General features: G+C 33.5%; 2 protein-coding genes across 2 annotated transcripts in view; one reads left to right on the plus strand and one right to left on the minus strand.

Moving 5' to 3' along the window:
- Window positions 1-7851, minus strand: part of snx30 (sorting nexin family member 30) — a 33788-nt gene extending 25937 nt beyond the window's left edge. Inside the window, exon 1 of the mRNA XM_067398350.1 lies at window positions 7617-7851. Within this exon, the coding sequence (XP_067254451.1) occupies window positions 7617-7754 (138 nt within the window). The 5' untranslated portion in view covers window positions 7755-7851. The remainder of the gene's footprint in view (window positions 1-7616) is intronic.
- Window positions 7852-11279: 3428 nt separating this feature from the next.
- Window positions 11280-13241, plus strand: lyrm7 (LYR motif containing 7). Its single transcript, XM_067395712.1, has 5 exons — window positions 11280-11323; window positions 11538-11610; window positions 11880-11950; window positions 12423-12504; window positions 12962-13241. The coding sequence occupies exons 1-5, from the start codon at window positions 11303-11305 to the stop codon at window positions 13030-13032; spliced, it is 318 nt and encodes a 105-aa protein (XP_067251813.1). The 5' UTR covers window positions 11280-11302; the 3' UTR covers window positions 13033-13241.
- The last annotated feature ends 192 nt before the right edge of the window (window positions 13242-13433 follow it).

The raw sequence follows: 13433 nt of genomic DNA on the forward strand, positions 1-13433 counted from the left end.
GCGAAGGACTGTGCATTGTTCACAATAACCTTGCGGCTTAGCACAGCTGAACTAACGGACCTTTTCACTGTCCCACCTACTCCATCAACAGCTCCCTTTCCATGACTTGTGGCGAAGAAGTGCCATTCCACCTAAACAGTCAAATGATTGTCATTGAAGAACACCATATGTAAGCTTGTAACACATATGTCCATTATGATACAAAACATTTGAATAAATACCTTAAGGCTTGGAAAGATCTCCCCAAAGATTGTGGACATGAATGACCAAATAAATTTGTTTTTAAAGTGAGATGCTGCTCCATCACTGAAGATGTGCAATTTTTCCATTCTTGGATTTTTTTTTCTTCAGGTCTTCCACCACCTTGGACAGAAATGTTACAGCTGCCTTCTTTTCATGCTCCAGTGAATCACTGACAATTGCATAGGATTGCACATCTGCTTTGCCCCATGCAACAGCAGTGAAAAGTGTGACTTGTCTGCTGGTCCAGTGGGCTGCCTGGATTTCATCTTGATATGCAGTAGTGTAATTTTCTGCAAAATCAATCTGTAACACCGCTGAAGTCTCACTTGTGTCTTTCATCTTCTGTTGGAAAACTGCACTTTGATTTCTTTTTATGAAGCAGTGTTTAAGAAATTTTGTGGCTGATGCCAACAGCAATGCAAATACATCCCTCAATTCTCCTCTCTTCATTATCTTTACCTGAAACCCTCCCTTCAGATTCCCATGAATGCCACATTGTTTGGATGTTCTTATCTTCATCTGGGATGTTGCTAATGATGTTCTGAAGGAGAATTGCATTACAGCAAGTTTTACATCCATTCAACATACACTCCGGAGAGTCAGGACTGCAGACCAGAGCTCTGATAAATGCTGATACGCTTTGGAAGGCATGTCGTGGTATGTGTTTATGAACACTCTCAAGCAGCATTTGTGTGTTCTCATGGTATTTACAAAGGCAAACATTATGAGGTGTTTCTGCTTTTGTGAAGACCTCTCTTGGCCGCAGTGCTGCAAATTTTGATTTTCCTATTTTAATCTCTGGGTACTCATCCTGAAAGACTCTATATGCCTCTAAAACAGACATAGATAAGTGCCTCTTTTGACATGTCTTCTTAACTCCATCTTCTCTTATGGTGACAGAATCTTTTCTGCCAGGTGCCTGTCGTGAGATGTCATCCCGCACATAAAACTGCTTGACCTTTTCTTCAGTGTGGTCTGTTGTACCTGATAGGTCTACTTGTTTAATTTCACTGTGCTCAATGAATCCAACTGCGTCAACAATCTTTTTAATCACTGCTTTTTTTTTGTTTGGACTTTGAGGAAGAGCAGTAAGAACTCGTTTGACCGCCCTTCCAAGAGACTGCTTACACTTGTATGCTGGGACAGGAGCCAGTTGAACATCTAAACTTTGATGTTTAAGACGGAGTCTCCTTTTCCTCTGTCTCTCTTTTGCAAGAGTGCGGACTCTTTCTTTCTCCTCATTAGTTTGCTGTATTTTTTTCTGGCTCTTTCATCTCTCTTTCTTTTCCTCTCCTTTTCTTTGTAGTTTTCATCATTTTTGTGCCTTTCCCTGAAAGCTTTCTGACGTTCAGCATTGGACATACCTTTTACCTAAATTCAAACATGTAGCAGCCTATAGTATTACTAGTATTAGGTTAATTGAATAGGCATTTATAAATTTTGTCATATATAGAGGTCGTTATTGTCATATGTTGATAGAGATGCACCAATTGCAATTTTCTTGTCCAATTCCGACTTCCGATTTTTTTGCCAATTCCGATTTTCAAAAGTTTTTCAGGTTAACTGGGTTTTTATTCAGGTAAGAAATAGAAATTAAAGTTCAGTGTTATTGTACATGGGTTACCTTAATTTCTGTAGTCTTTATTGTAAATATTAATACAGATAAATTCTTACCATTAAAGTTATAAAACGTATTCAGTCAAGAGCAGAAAGTGATTTTCTTTGTCTTTTTTTTTTTTTTTTTTTGATTAACTTAGACAGCAGCAGGGATATTGGACTGCTGTCCCTTTAAGAGTTTATGAACGGTGTTCAACGGACTCAATACTGTTAAATACAACATGGGTTCACTTTCTTAGTTATTTAACGATTCAAAACTGTGTTTATACCAAGATTGCCTGTGCTGCTGGTAACAAAACGGATCGGCTCAGAATCCCTGGCCGATCGATCGGTGCATCTCTAAAACCCATCCTATCTGAGGTGATGAAAGAGCTGGGGTATCAGGTCAGGTTACTTGATATGATACATTATAATAACTAGATATCTATTTAACCCTTAATTGTGTGCTGTTTTAGTGACATCTTACCATTTTTATCTGTCTGTCGATAACGCTATCTTCGAGCTGTCAAAACCTGAGATTGAATGACAGGCAGCGCGAGCGAATTAGAGGGCGCCTGTTTCGCGCCTAAACCAATCAGGTTCCTCGTGCACTTTCAGGACGCCTCTCTACAGTGAAGTGAATAGGCTACTATAAACACAGACGTAACATTACAGCAAGGACGATAACAGAATACAGATTTTCTTTCTTACAGCATTGCTTGCTAAAATACATTAACAAATATTAAAGTTTATCAAATAGCAGTTTAAAATCACAGATTTCTCCCACAGTCAGGTGAACCGATTGACACTATTGTCACTTTCAATCATGTCTAAATGATCGCACGATTTTCGGCTAGTTTATGCAGTTTAAAGCAAAGCCTTGAGTAAAAATGATCACATTTTATTTCAAGTCAAAATTATTGCAATATTATTATATTTTGTCAGTTTGACCGCGAGATTATCATCAGTTGCCTGTTCAATTAACCAATAGGTAAAAACGTAACATCCCGAGGGAAGTGTCCTATGAGACACAATGCTCTTCTGTACTTTTTACTTTATCATATAGGCCGACGTTCTGATGTTGATATTTCGTTCTGTAACTGGAAAAGAGCAAAGATTATTTCATGTGCGCCTGATCCGCTTGATCTGCCGCTTATTCACGAGTGATATCTATAGGTATTGTTTGAATTTTGTTATAAAATCGAATGAACTAAAAAGTTGAGACATTTTTTCATATTAAAACTAATGAAGCACAAAGATGATTGCTATTATTGGATATGTTCTGATACGGTAAGCCTGAAACAGATCACAGCAATATAAAGAAGAAAACTCATAGGATTTAATATGAAGCGTCCGTAACGGTCACGTCCGTAACGCTTATTATGGTTGTTCAAAACAACGTAGTAAAATGAATTGTTGATCCTAATAAGCATAAACATAATTTAGCTTTGCATATGAAGTTTCAAGTTATTTGCATTTATAATTGTTATATGACACAAACTTAATCTTTAAAACGTTATGGACGTGACAGAGCACTGAAGCGTCATGACCTCTTTATTCCAGCCCTTATAAATTACACAGGCAGTGCTGTTATGACGAAATGAGTGTATTTATATCTCAGGCATGCCTCCATCTTTCTACACAATGCTTACTGTTAAAATAAAGTTTAAAAAAAGGGGGGTCTTTGATCCATTTTTTGAGAGCATGAAATATGGTTGGTTGAAAATGTTATCTAAGCATTGTTGCTTACCTCATATATTGTGGATAAACAAGGCAATTTTCTTAAAATGTCCAATAGAGCACATTAATACAGTATATTACAGACCTAAATTAACAACTTACATAGGGTTTTGTTCTTTTATTTTAAACTTTTTTTTTTCATGGCAAGGATGACCTTTGCGTGGAATTGCCCTGTACCGTCTTATGAAGTCTGGCCTCTTTTGCACGTCACACTATGATAAATCACAAAAAAAATAGATATAATTTCTATTAAAAAAATGATATTTCACATTATTACTGTTTTTGCTGCATTTCTGATCAAACAAGTGCAGTCTTGGTAAGCGTAAGAGACTTCTTTTAAAAGGTTGATCCCTAACATTTTTTTTTTTTTTTTTTTAAATCTTACCACCTCCAAACCTTTGAACTGTAGAGTTTATCCATTTCTCCTTTGACTTGTTTAAAATGCAAAAAAAAAAAAAAAACGAATTCACACAAGGAACAGGAAACATGCAGCAAAACGTTGGAATTACATATAGCGAACCTATTTTCAGATCCAGCATTTAGGAAACTGTGACAGATTTTTCCTGATCACATGCCCACTGTTGAGTTCTAAAACAAGTTCTCTGACCTTCTTTTTGCTGTACTGACAATGAGGGGTAGTTCACAGGCCAAATCTGCCTCTTCAGTACAAATATTCCCATGAATTAACAACCCATATGACATACAAGATTAATAAAATTGCAACACCCCTCTCATCTTTACACCCATTCATACTCATTGTTTTTGATCTCAGAATCTTTCTGACACAACCCTATATTCCAAAACAGTTTTCTTTTAGAATGAGTAAACGTTCTACAAAGCAGCAATTGTCAAAACTCAAAAAGATTTGGAGAAAGTGTTACAAAATGCATAATGAACAGTAAGGCCGGTAGCTGTGGTCATATTAGACCTAATGCCAAAAGAAAACTATTATCGCTCTAAACTAAAAGTGTACTTCTGCTTTGTTCTTTTTAACCATCTACAAAAATTAACAACCAACCCCCGGTTTCACAGACAAAGCTTAAGACTAGTCTTCCCAGACTAAAATGCATTATTGAGCCGTTTTAACTGAAAATAACTTACAGTGACATTTGTTTTGATGCACACATTCAAGATGCAGACCAGAGTAATGTTGGGTTTTTTTTCCTCCTAAGTCACATTTGTAAAAGCTACTTAAATGTCTTAACTGAACTGAGGCCTACTCCCGGCTTAGTATATTTAACAAAGTCCATGAACTTTGTCTGGAGTCACACAGTGTGCAAACAGGCAATTTTATTCTTGACTAGATGAATGACCACTGACTGCAAACCACAGAGCCATACAGTGGCCCCAAAAATGTCCAGACACTTAAGCCACACTTAAAAGGATCAAAGCAAGCAGCATTTACTTTAAAATCACCATGAAAACAAAATTGACAATTCCTGTTTTTTAAATGGAATATTGCAGTATTTATTATACATTATTTATCCATGCACATCATTGTTTAATGGGGATGTAACGATATGTTTGCACTCTGTCGTTGCCTAGATATACTTAAAATAACGTAGGCCACTTTTACTGGTAACACAACGACATTTGGCATTATAAGGACCCACAAATATTCCCCCATTGCATTATTATACAATATATTCTTCAACATTATATACATATATTCAATGTAGAAGTCCCCCACCCCCCCAATTCTTGCTATTTCAGAATAAAACTGAAAATATGTCAAAATGTTTCCAAGGAAACTGGAAAAGATAAGGCAATTACCACAAAACAGTGAGAGTTAATTATTTACTTGTTTTTCCAGGAAAATATGCATTACCCAACATGTTACCTGGCATTGTGTATCCTAAGGTTCCATCTACAGTAGAGCTGCACAAATAATCGCTTAAAGATCGCAAACCCGATTCAAACACCCAAGCAATCTTATTCCTAAATGACAATGATTCGGCTGTGTCTATTAAACCTTTGACAAGAACGATCACAGCAAACATTCAGCTCTGCGTTCTGACCCAGAGAGAGCAGTTGTCATGTATAGGAATGAAACAGCTTCACAAAAAGTCTTTTCAACTACACAGGATTTTTGTCATACTATAATTCAAATTATCACAAAAGTACTGGGGATGAAAGTTTATAGTTCGGATATAAACACTGATGTCTACGGAAGCAATCAAAATAGAGTAAATCGCCTACTGAAAGTAAATTAACGCTTCAAATAAAGATTATCAATTACACCATTACACCAGTAGGTTGCGACAAGTGACTTAAAAAATGTGAGTTGAATCATTCATTCAAGAGATGCATTCAAAAATTCAGATTCATCCAGTAATGAAACAAATTAAGTTTTTATGAGTGAGTCATTGAATCATTTACTCAAGATATTCGTTCAACATTGCGAATTCATCCAGAAATTTTAATTTAAAAAAAAAAAATTACCAGACCACAGCTATTAACATTTTGTCATAACCTTTAGTAAGTTACATTATTTTGTTTACTTTGTTTGTCTTTTTTTTTTTATCCAGTTTTCCCAAAATGTTTACAGTGTCAGGAACACAAAAGTAAGTTTCTGCTTATTAACAGTAATCTGCAAAGACAGCCCAAATTTGGGGATTTTTAAAAAAAAATGTATTTTAGTGCTGAATCTAAATATGGCTTATGTAAGCTTCCAATCTTATTCCATCCACCTCTGATAATAATGAAGTACAGATAAAAATAAAAAGTTAAAATTATATACAATGTTATTAATATGAACTAAACAAGAATTCCCAGCATTTGCACCACATTAAAAACAGGGAAGCCACAGTGCAGATGTGACAACAGTAAGTGTATCAGCTCAAAAAGAGCTCTTCATGTGTCATGTGTAAAACACAATAAACAATGGAGTCAGAGAGCATCTCAGTGGGCTGTGCCTCGCTCTACACAGCTCTATTGTACAGGAACACAGACATGATACACATCTAGAGCTCGGACTGATTATAGTTTCCACTGCACACATTATAATACTACTATTATAATTTATTAATAGCAAATTTTCATATGTTATGTATATTCATATACAAATTCTTTATTCCTTCTTTCACTGTAACTCAAAATTTAGTGATCGCAGTTTTCAGGTCAAAAATAAATATTTTATATTCTGAAACCTTTGCTGCATATTATATTTTCATGCAACACACATCATTATAAACAACAACTGTAAACTGGGAGATCAGTTTAATTTCATTTCATTATACTTATTAATCAAACCTCTCGGCTTCTTAAACAAAACACCTTAAAGCAGAAAAATATATGCTTCGGTTTCTCCCAGGAAGCAGATTATTGTTGTTGTTTTTAAATTATGATTTGTATACATTGTGATGGTATATATCAATTATGGTATATCATTACCAATCCACAGTACCATACTGAATAATCAACATATTCAATAAAAAAAATAAAATAAATCATGTTATGGTTGCATGTCCAAATACCACAGTAGCACTATAATACAAAACACATTAATACCATAATGCATGTTCAAAAACACTGATTTTTTTTTTTTTTTACTTTGAAATAATCTTCATTCAGAAATTGTTAGTAATTTCAACAACAATTACAAAGAAATGACAAGTAAGACACTTAATTAAACGTGAAAAACAAACTGAAATAGTATTTTCTGGTAAAAAGTACTCCAGTAATAATCGTTTTATTTACAACTCGAAGAATCATTTTTTACACTGAAAGTATGATATTACCATGGAACCACTGAAGTAAAACGTGGTATTTACATGGTGCAAATTGCTGAAATATCACCGTTTACTCTTTGTGGCTGGATAAACTCTACTTTATTTTCAGACACATTATGACACGCTTAAATGACAGTTTAAATGGACATCGTTAGTGTTGATGTATTTTTGGAGCAGCGTCTCTCAAAACCTAATGCTGCCTACCTAACGTTAGACAGCAGCTCTAGGCTCACATTGCCCAAAATGCTGCACGTACCAATGTTGCCCCAAGACAGCTGATGTATTTCGACACAGCGCTGATCTCACCTTCTCTCCAGCACCGCTGGGGTTGAGCACATCTGGGCTGCGGCTCAGCGCGGACTCCTCGGCGGACAGAGGATGGCAGATATCCTGAATGGACTTCTGCCCGGACGAGGCCAGTGATCGGGGGGTACCAGCACTCATCGCGCTGCTGCTGATCTCTGATCGCGCAGGTGTTTTTATTTCACCGAGGCAGCAAACATCTGTCAGCTGACAGCCAACGCGCAGAAGCGGAACTACACTTGTCAGCTGACTCGTAATAGAGACGTGCACTTCCGGAAAGCGTCACCTCTTTTCAAAATAAAAGTTATCGTTTCTTCTCTTAAAAGTCTTCAAAAATTAATTCTTGATACGCACACATTTCTCTTTTCTTCACTGGTTTGAATCCAAGGTTTTATACGATTGTTTGTGTATCCCAGGAGAAACGACGTTTTTTTTTTTTTATTTAACGTAAATGAACCAATTGCTTCGCGAAGCAATTCACTGTTTCTAATCGCTCGAAACAACACAGGCTGCGGCACCTGTTGGTCAAAACGACAAAAACACAGCCCAGATATGCATAATTTACATGTACCAAACAAATTGCAAGTTTTTTTTTTTTTTTAACGTGAAAAGTGTAAACTATTAAAAGTAATATACAAATAAATAAATACCAATAAATACAAAGTTTCTGTCAGATTTTTGTTGTTTTATTTTAATCTGCAGTGCTTGCTGTGTGTGTTATTAGGCAGAACATGGCAAACTATGCCAATAAGCAAAGTATCATTCTTCTTTTGAATTTACACACAAATTCATTAAATTTATTAAAAATGTTCCTCGCCTACATTATAAAACTGACCCACGATCAGTTAACTCGTTGGTTAACCAAATCATAATTTTGGAATATTTATTTTTTTATTATTATAACATTATAATGAAAATTTTGAACAAATTACAATTATACATGCAAAAACAATAATAAGAGAAAGAGAAAAAACAACTAAAAATAAATACTGGGGGTATTTATAAATAAGTTCTGGGGTAATATTAGGGTTGCAAAGGTAATATTAGGGTTGCAAACTTTCCACAGGAACTTAACCTGGGGAATTTTGGAAATATTCCAATTTGGAAACTTAACAGGAATTTATGGGAATTTATAGGACTTAATTGGAAATTTTGGGGAATTTATATAAATTTATAATATTTATATAAAATGTGTCATATAAAAACAAATATAAAAATTTTGTTGAAATAACAGTTATTTATTTTTTGCATTTAAATAATTCTAATGTAGTAAAATAAATATATTTTCATAGCAGCAGTTAAATATGTGTTATGTGTTATTTATTTCAGTGTCACATGATCCTTCAGAAATCATAATATGCTGAATTGATACTCAATTATTATCATTGTTGGAAACAGTTGTGCTGCTTAATATTTTTTTGGAACCTGTAATACTATTTTCAGGATTCACTGATTAATAAAAAGTTAAAATAAACAAAATTTATTCAAAATAGAAATCTTTTCTAACAATATCACTTTAATACATCTTTTTATCAATTTCACACATAAAAAATAAAAGTATTCATTTTCAAAGAAAAATAATTACTGACCCCAAAATTTTGAACGTACATTGTTACAAAGGAAACTTTTTATTCATCAAAGAATCCTGAAAAAACAGGTCACAGGTTATAAAAAAAATATTAGGCAGCACAACTGTTTCCAACAATGATAATTGAGTATCAAATCAGCATATTACAATGATTTCTGAAGGATCATGTGACACTGAAGCCTGAAATAATGATGCTGAAAATACAGATTTGCATCAAATAAATAAATTATATTTTATGTATATCAAAATAGAAAACTATTATTTTAAACTGCAGTTATGTTTTTTTCTGTATTTTTGATCAAATGTGCATGTTATGGACTGGGGGAATGCACAGTGCACGCAAGGGTTTTTGGCCTCAATAGCCCTGCAGTAAGTAGTGTGCTGTGTGAATGTGATTGAGGAATGTGCAGGGTAAAAAATCAACTAAAATTGCATTAAATATGGTTGTTTTAACCAAAATTATGCTGCAAGATGTTTTTTTCATCTACATTTAAGTACCTTGTTATAGGCTAACCTGCAATTTTGTAAACTCCCTGTTTATTCCCATGAATTCCCGTTAATTCCCATATATTCCCGTTGATTCCCATGGAAAGTTTCCAGCTTTGAAAATTGCAACCCTAGGTAGTATTCTAAAATTCAGAATAAGGGTACACTTAGGTATAAAATATCAAATAAACAAGCAAACAAATAAACTGAAACGATTTGAAGTAACGCCCCGTTTGCTGATTTGGCGCGTTCAGGTGTGTTCAGAAAAACACCTACCTTTAAAAAATAAATAAATAAATAAATAAAAACCACCTACCTTTTGAAATAGATTCGCAACAAAAGATTCAAAAATGTTTCGAAGCTTCATGAATGAAGCAATAAAGTTTCGAAAGCACCCCTCACTAAATAACCCAGTGTCACCGAGGGCGGCAGTAATGCGCTACTGAGGCTCTGGCTGAAACTAATACAGAAGAAGATTCTCTCAGTCCATGTGCTGTGATCGATGAGAGCTGGACAGGCAGTGAGACCAACGAGTAAAAGGTAGAGAACATTTTAATATTACGTTTAGCCCACTGATTTTTGTTTAGATTAACCTTTATATTTGAACGGACCCAATGATTAAACAACACTACCCATCTGACCCTGAACACAGGGGAAAGATTATTTACTCTCATATGAGGGTCGAGCTAAAACATGTTCGTGATTCTGAGGAAAGTCTTCCTGTTGCTGTAACATTTCCTTCTTTGTTCTTGCATTTCAGATCAAGACACGTGCGGAAGATTCGTCTCAATATTTCTAGTGTCTGTTTGTGTGCTTATTTGATAGTTCTTGTTCGTTGGTGTTTGACTGTCTTGCACTATTTTGTTGTTCTGTCCTGTAGAATTCAATACATTTCTTAATAAAAAAAAATTCTGTGGTTGAACTGCTTACACTCATGGAAAACCTGGACATGTCAGCTTGTTTTAAAACTTATAATAAATATTAATTTTGACTGATGCCGAAGTTTATGTTCTGGTTTATGTTGCAAATCTTTATGACTTTAAGGCACTATAAAATGGGTTGTAAGAATGTAGGCATCACGATATTGTAAAAGTATGTTTAGAAATCTATATTAAAATATACAAAAAAATGAATATAGATACAAGTACTATGGAAGTCCTTAGAAGAACAATGTTATAGAATAGTTAAAAAGCTAAATATAAATATTAAAATAGGCAGAAACGGTTAAATTATCAATATTACCAATAAATAAATTAACAAATACAAATATCTGGAGATGACCACATGGAGCTTGCATATTAACGTCAACCCTTTTAGCAATATTGTGAGAAAAGTGATCGAATAAGTATTTTCTATAATTTATATAAAAAAAATATATATATATATATATATATATATATATATATATATATATATACGTTAATCGAAAACACAAACCATCTAACCATCTGACTCTTTCAGTTTAATTCTGATCTTTATTACTAAAAAAATAAAATGAATCAGGGCGTATAAACTTCTAAGTGCAGTGTTTGCAGAGTCAGCGCGTTCTCCAGTACAGCAGGTGGCGCTGTGCGCCGTAATAGAACAAACATGTTCAAAAGAACAAGACTCTTGCATGATGGGGACACGCTTGAAGGTGAGAAACAACAAACATTTACAATATTGATATTTTCTTAGATTATTACAGTTATTTTTATTTAACACACTGTGTATTTGCTGTGTTTATTAACAAACTCAGTAAATGCAGTTGCTGTTATTAAACCGGTTAAGTAGATGGCTTTATAAGAGGCATACTTTTATATTTTATCCATTTTTTATCTTTGCAACTTCTTTATATGCTTATTCTAAAGGTGCTGCGGGTGTTCAAAGATCTGCACAAGACAAGAAGAGATGTTTTTAAAGATGATGGCAGAGCTCTGACAGGTCTCACTCAGTGCTTACTGAACACATTTACCAATATTAACAACTGATATATGCTACCAAAAACATTCTCTACATACCTTCCGTGTATTGTACACCACTGACGTTTTATATTCATGTATATGCATTTTAATTTGCGTTTGTTTTAATTTGTTGCTTTTTGTTTAATTGTAATTGAAAAAGAATTATAATAATTTAGAAATTGTCTTTTTAGTATATATTATTAAAATGGGTTACTGTCTGATACACGTTTTTTCCCTCTGGACATGAAGCTGCCAGGTTAAAAATCAATGAAGAATTCAAAAAGAACAAGAATGAAACATCAGAAGAAAATATTAAAGAGGCAAGTCACTTGAAAGCCAGTGTTATTGTACTACCATTGATGTACTATTATTGTTTTTGTTAACATTTTAAATTAAATGTTGTTTTGGTAACAATGAGTAAAATATTTTACACAGCATTAACAAATATTAACAGATGCAACATTTGATCTTAAAAACGTAATAGTAAATGCTGAGATTAATGTTAACAAATTAAACCTTATTGTTACTTATTTTTCTATTTTCATTTTAAAGTTTTAGGGTTTTTTGTGTCATTTTTATTATTATTATTTTTTTTTTTAAACATGTCTATATAGTTTGAATTAGATATTTTAGAACTAAACTTTTTTTAGTAATAAATATTATATATAGTACAACTAAACTACATTTATTTAATTGTTATTAAAGATATGAAACTGTCACTTCTGACTCTGAGGCTTAGAGATTGAGGCAAGAATCAAAAAGCTTTCAATTTAATATGCTTTTTCTTTTCAGATGCTTAAAATGGCCCGATCAGTTGAGACCATCCTTCGTGAAAGTGTGATACAGGTTGAGCATGTGGAGGAAAATAAAATCTGTAAGTGATTTGTGTGACATAATGGGTGAATCTCAAAAACATGTTCAGGTCACATTTCACACAAACATATAGACAAAGTTGTGTATGTTTTTATCCAATTAGTATTTTTTGCATGATGGTATTTCTATGAAATTTAAGCATAATAATCCTCCCAAAATAGTTTTTTCTGATTATTGAGTCATTACTGTATTAAAGAAGTGATTTTAAATCCACATAGATTCAGACAGTACAACAAATACTACCCATGTATACTTTATCATTTAAATTGTATACGTATTTTAGAAATGCATAAGTTGATTTTATATTATAAATCTTTTTTACATTGGAGTAATAAGAATGACATTTTAATTTGAGGTTGAAATATGACTAAACATCTTCAGTTTTGTAAGATGCATCCTAACTTTGACATTCAAATCATCATTTCTTTGGGCTAAAAATCGTTGCTTTTATTTTGTAGTGTTGCGGCCCCGCAAAAGTCTCCTGTTGGAAAATGTGCCGTACTGTGATTCACCCAGGGAAAAGACATGATCCTGATTTACTCCTGCTGAAACTTTTCTTCAGTGACTTTCATATGCGATAGACCAAGGCACGTCTCTGATATTGGACAAGGAAACAATCATTCATTCTTCATTTTCACTGGAATACCTCACAGCTGCCATAATAACATAACTATAATAACTTATATGTTGGTTCAAAGCTGATGTGATTATGTTGAATTAAATGCAATGAATTGTAATATTGTAAATAATATTTGTTTGGCTAAGTGTTGAATAAATTGTAAAAAAAAAAAAAAAAAGAAAAAGAAAAAAAAGGATTTCAACATAATTGCAGTTCTTTTTTGGGTACAGGACAGATATACAATACATTTTGAGTAAAACCTAATAAATAAGTGGTAATATATTTTGAATGCTCTTTAAAATGAGTAGACA

Source organism: Chanodichthys erythropterus, chromosome 10 (assembly GCF_024489055.1).
Source record: "Chanodichthys erythropterus isolate Z2021 chromosome 10, ASM2448905v1, whole genome shotgun sequence".
In the NCBI taxonomy this organism is placed as follows: Eukaryota; Metazoa; Chordata; class Actinopteri; order Cypriniformes; family Xenocyprididae; genus Chanodichthys; species Chanodichthys erythropterus.